The sequence below is a fragment of the Meleagris gallopavo genome, chromosome Z (genome assembly GCF_000146605.3).
Source record: "Meleagris gallopavo isolate NT-WF06-2002-E0010 breed Aviagen turkey brand Nicholas breeding stock chromosome Z, Turkey_5.1, whole genome shotgun sequence".
In the NCBI taxonomy this organism is placed as follows: domain Eukaryota; kingdom Metazoa; phylum Chordata; class Aves; order Galliformes; family Phasianidae; genus Meleagris; species Meleagris gallopavo.
The window spans coordinates 44,694,157-44,699,685 of NC_015041.2; the positions used below are offsets into that span (position 1 = coordinate 44,694,157).

Here is a 5,529-nt window from a genome sequence, read left to right on the forward strand (position 1 = left end):
ATCTGCACTCAATTGAAGATCAAAGTATGTAGGTTTTTAAAGATAGCATGCATATGCTTCTAACAACTGATACTTGTAATAATTGCAGTTAAGAAACTTTTATGCAAGGTAGCTTATGATTGCAGGACAGGATATGCTGAAGGTAATCTAACAGTGTATGTAAATAGTGCAAGTGAAGTGTATCTTGATATGTTAAACCTCAGAGATGTAGCTTTAATGAGTGCTGCAAATTTCTGTGTTGAGGTAAAGGTACAAACTTTTTCTTCTGCACATTGTACCCGAAGCAATGATACTGAAAGAAAAGGTTGAATTACAGAAACCAGTTGGTCTAAAGTTGACTTAAGGAATTTCCTGAAAAGGAAGCTTAAAAATATGATGTATTTTCTCTTCCAGGAATTGGCTATGCCATGTCACTGCTTGGGCCTGCTATTGGCTATGTTTTAGGAGGACAGCTACTTAATATTTATATTGATATCAAGATCCCAGAAAGGCAAGATGAGTCTTCTAGTTTCTATTCTAATTTACTAATAATTCTTATTAAAATCTTCAATTCTTCTTCATATGAGGAAGATAATAGTTTGTTTTTTTTGTTTGAAAATACTGATCATGAGTGTACTTCGTATTTTAACAGGTAAACAATAAATTTTAATACACATAAAAACAAAGTGACAACATTCAAAGACCTTCTGTCTCATCTATTTTTAGAAAAAAGAATTTTCTATCTCACTGACATCTAAAATCAGTGACTTGAGTTCATCAGTTCTTCCCAAATTATTTTTCCAGTACACAGATGGACCAAGATGACCCACGCTGGCTTGGAGCATGGTGGATAGGATTCCTTGTATGCTTTTTTGCAATTTGGTTTCTGATAATACCATTTTCATGCTTTCCGAAATACTTGCCGGGTAATTTTTTTTTTCTTAAATGGGAATGAGAGCTACTTTGTAAAGGAGATCTCTTTCTATCTCTGAAGTGCTGGACTTAGAGGCTGATTCCTCTGATTCTCTTCCTCAGTTAATTATGTAATAGCCCAAGCCTTATTGAAATAAAAAGGTATTTATTACTATTCAGACTTTAAAACATGGGGAATTAGCCAGAGGAAGGATCTTGTAAGTACTAGTGGAAAGTAGAGTAGGACTGGAAACAGAATATGGAAACTGACGGTCAGAATTTGAAATATGCTTTCAACTAGATGTACACCGGACTGTATTTAAATAAAGATGTGTGCTTTTCACCAAAAATCATAAGGAAATCCTACTGACTTAACTCTTGTGTTGTCGTCTTTGACTACTGCATTATAGCTATGGGTAGAATACGAATTCCAGTATTGCAGAGCAGTCTTAAAAAGAAGGTTTTAATACATTTTCTGCTGAGGCAGATAGTAACTTGGAAGAGCATCTATGACTTATGAGCTTTAAGCTTTCTATGACTTACGTTGAAAGAAAGGAACAACGAAGTAGTGAACCAGGCAGAACAGTGAATGGACTAAGAATCTAAAATTCTTAAGATATAATTGATAATCTCTTATTACAGCCAAGGCTATCAAAGGGAAGCATGCTGCCTTTAATTAAAGTTTTTCCACAGCAATAAATTATTCTCTTGTTCCAGGTCAATAGAAATACTCAATTAGTCTTATGGTAGAAAGGAAACATTTATTGTAATATTTCTTTCTACTTTAAGTCTTGAGCACCGATATTCAACATCTAATTTGTCAATAAATATTCCCTTTTTGTTGTAGGAACAGCAAAAATACAAGCAGAAAAAATCTCAGAAACCCATAATGATGGAAGTGAGGCACTTGTTGAAACAAAGAATATTGGAAAAAATTTTAAAGACTTTCCTATTGCTCTCCTGGTAAGAAAATACAGAACTTAATAAAATCGGTATGTTCTGAGAATAAGATTCTTTTCAGGTGTTAAATGAATGTTTATGGAGGTAACTTCATCTTCAAAGTGCTGTGACAGAAGTTTGCGGAGTAATTGAGGAATAAAGCATTTTGCTGATGCTTTTGATTGCTAACATGAGCAGCATATTAGTGAAGTTCTGCATGAAAGTATCTGCTTGAAAATAAAGTGGCATCTAGCTTACATGGTACACTGATGAAACAACTCTGGAAATTATACAGACTTTTCTTCACAGATTTTGTTGAAGAATCCTGTGCTTATGAGTCTAATACTAGCCAGCACCTCAGAAGCTTTAGTTGCCACTGGCTTTGCCACATTCTTACCAAAGTTTATAGAAAATCAGTTTGGACTGACATCAAGTTTTTCAGCAACTCTTGCAGGTAATGTAGTTTTTTTGCTTTTTATTGTTTGTTTCTTTTTTACATCTTTAACATGTTTATATAGCTGGGAGCTAATATAGTCTGTCTTGTATTTTCTAAGATTTTTGAGAAGTTATTTGTTTGAAAACAACTAAAATTGGGTTTTTACAGCAGAAAAATCTTTTAAGCTTTTTATGCTGACTTAAAACCCAAGTTTTTAATTTGCCAAGGGTGCAAAACTGAGTTGTCTGTATGTTCAGTAAGCTAATAGTAATTTTCAAAGTGGAATGAAAAATTTGTATGCTGGTGACACTTTAATTTATTCTTCTATTATTTGTGAATGGCACTTAATTTTCTTTGTTTAAAATCGGCTAAAGAAGCATGAAGCTGTAGTCCCTCTTATTTTTGTTACCTGATAGGCAGAAGTAATAAGTAGAAAAAGAAAGGCTTTGAAGAACTAGTATTGTAGAAACTAGTGTGATAACTGATGGAAAAGCTGCACTAGGTAGGATCACATGAGTAAGTCTGTAGTTATTTTTCAAGGACAGCAACTAGATCAAGGCAGACGGGCCAAGAGATACTTGCGTTATGGCCAGTTTTGTATTTCTGGAACGTCTTGCTAAATTACTTCAGCTACTAGTACAAGCACATGGTAGTTGAAGTGCTCTTTTTCCACTAAGTTTCAATGACTTACTCTTCTGGGTAATACTGGATAGCTAGTGCTATCGTTATTTAGCCATCTTTGCTTCAGAGCAAAGTTATCTGTCAGTTTCCAGTAGAAATGCATTGGAATAGATGCTCAATTGTTAAACTGTCATCAGCAGTGGAGGGAGAAAACTTTAATTTTTCCCTGTTCTAGTCTGTTTTAATTTGAGTTTGATACTTGTAGAGTTAATTAGATGTAGAATTTTGAAGAAATGCCCATGGTCATGTTGAAAGCTAGACTTATCTGAACTAAAAGCAAGCTAGTGTAGAGAGTTATACTTTGAGCCTTTCTCGTGTTCATATATGCCTGTATGGCTCTGCAACTATACCTCAAGTCTCTAAAAATCCCTTATCAGTTCAAGTTATGCCTTGGAATTCTGTTTTATCGGAGTTTAGCTATATTTAAACTTTCAGTTATCTTTCTGAAGTTCCAATAGTCTAGGAATAAATCCGTATGGATTATGACAGCAAAACTGGCCAACTTTGGTCTCTGAGAACTTTTTTAGTTTCTGTAGATGCTTCATAGTATCTTTTGCTGTCTTCTGTATAACAAAGACTGTTCTGTTGTTTAAAAAGTTCATAGCACAAATTTGGAACAAAGAACATAGATGTGGAAAAAATACTGAGAAACCATGGAGTAGTATTTTCATAAAGTAGATTGGTGTTCAGAGTTTCCTGCCCAGAATGAAGTACCCTTAAGTAATCTTGGTTTGCTTTATTGAGCTTCAGTTTTGTACATCTATAGATTATGCTGTGAATTTGATCTTCTGGAAAGACTACAGGTAATATAAAGGCAGAATAAATTGCTTTTACAGAAGCTATTACATTTCTTACTCTACATCTTAAGATGCAACCCATAACTGTTACGATTCTTTTTCTTAACACGAAATTGCTCTCTAAATTACTTCACTTACTATGTTTTGCACTTCTGTATAATTGCTGCTTTCTTGTTTTCCTCTAGGGCTTGTATTAGTTCCGGCAGCAGCACTAGGCCAAGTCATAAGTGGCATCTTGGTATCCAAGTACAAAATGGATTGCAAAAACATAATCAAGTTCATGATAGGCACTTGTTCAGTTGCCTTTCTGTTAAACACAGTCTTTTTAGTTGCTAAATGTGGGAATGAACCTTTTGCTGGTGTTTCTGAAACGTATAATGGGTAAATATATTTTGATGCATTTTTTTGGTGCTAGTGTTTATGTTTCAAATAAGAAAACTACATTAGAGTACAGAACCTTAAAGCCATAATTTTACCTTGATGTATGAAAACAGTACTGTTTCATGAAACTCAAGACCTTGTTCTTGGGATCTGTGTAATAGATGAATAAGAAAACAATGATATATATACTCAACTTTTAAGTGCTCTGAGCAGACCAGTCTGTTTGTCTGGGGATGTGTGGGAGGATGCTGTTCTAGATGTAGTATTATATTACTGAATTTTAATCTTGCTGCGTTTTTTTCTTGAAAATATAAGTTAAAGAACTTCAAATGTATATGTATGTGGGAGGGAGAAAAGAAGAGGAACTGGGTTGAGATACAAATCTATCTGTTTTTAAATTGAAAAAATCTGTGGAAGTAATAACAAAAATAACTACTTTCAACTTTAGAAGTAATTCTTTTTTATTCTGTATCTACTAGAAATTGCTTTATTTTTGAGCAATTATGTGCATGAATCTCTTTGGACTAAATATTGAGATTTGTTCTTCTATGAATACTGCATTACTTATCTACATGTCTGCTGCTTATAATTAGTTTAAAACTATTATTATTTCAGAACAGGCACGCTACGTAACTTAACAGCACCATGCAATGCTAACTGCAGATGCTCCACTTCCAGATACTACCCTGTTTGTGGCAGAGATGAAGTCCAGTACTTTTCTCCGTGTTTTGCAGGATGTGCATCGTCTAATCTTAGTAACAAGAAAAAGGTGCTTATAGTATACAAGTAGTTGACTTAGCCTGTTTGTGTTTCATACAAAATATGTTTTATGTGGCAAGTGTTCTCCCCTCAGTATGACAGCAAATAAGTATCACTAATGTGATGGCTTACTATGGGAAAATCTTACGTGAATTGGAAGCATACACTTGTAAGTAGGGTGAACACTGATATGTTTCTCATTTGCTTAGTGTCTTACTGCAAATGTTACTTCCATTAGGCCTTCTACTGCTGAAAATTCAAAGCAAATCCAGGTTTGATATATTGAGTTAATCACAACAGCAGAAATCAGTAGCTGCCTTGACATTAATTCTTACTTAGTATCTTAAAGAATAATATAACATTTATTATATGTGTGGCAGTATGCTTCTGTGTGTTTGCAAACCTGGAAAGTCAAGCCCTGAAAATTTTCCTCTACCATATTCTATATACCATGAATGTAGTATGTCATAAAAGTGGCTGATTATTTCAGCAAGGAATACTCTTTTCTGCTTGTTTCTGCTAGCATACAAACACTTGAGCACAGCTGTGGGAGTGTAGGAAGAAAAGCCTTAAAGGCAGGCAAGCTGAACAGTTTGCCTGGGGACTTCTTATATCTGCTTTGACTGTTGTTATTGTTTTTTTTTT

The 5,529-nt window shown here is 34.3% G+C and overlaps 1 protein-coding gene across 2 annotated transcripts in view; it reads left to right on the top strand.

Moving 5' to 3' along the window:
* Window positions 1-5,529, top strand: part of SLCO4C1 (solute carrier organic anion transporter family member 4C1) — a 19,578-nt gene that overhangs the window by 8,946 nt on the left and 5,103 nt on the right. The window contains exons 3-8 of one of the 2 annotated variants that reach the window (XM_010725919.3): window positions 394-490; window positions 784-905; window positions 1,739-1,854; window positions 2,140-2,284; window positions 3,930-4,125; window positions 4,804-4,894. In XM_010725919.3, the coding sequence (XP_010724221.2) occupies window positions 394-490; window positions 784-905; window positions 1,739-1,854; window positions 2,140-2,284; window positions 3,930-4,125; window positions 4,804-4,894 (767 nt within the window). Of the gene's footprint in view, window positions 1-393; window positions 491-783; window positions 906-1,738; window positions 1,855-2,139; window positions 2,285-3,929; window positions 4,126-4,740; window positions 4,895-5,529 lie in introns of both variants that reach the window. The other variant, XM_010725918.3, reaches the window with a different exon arrangement.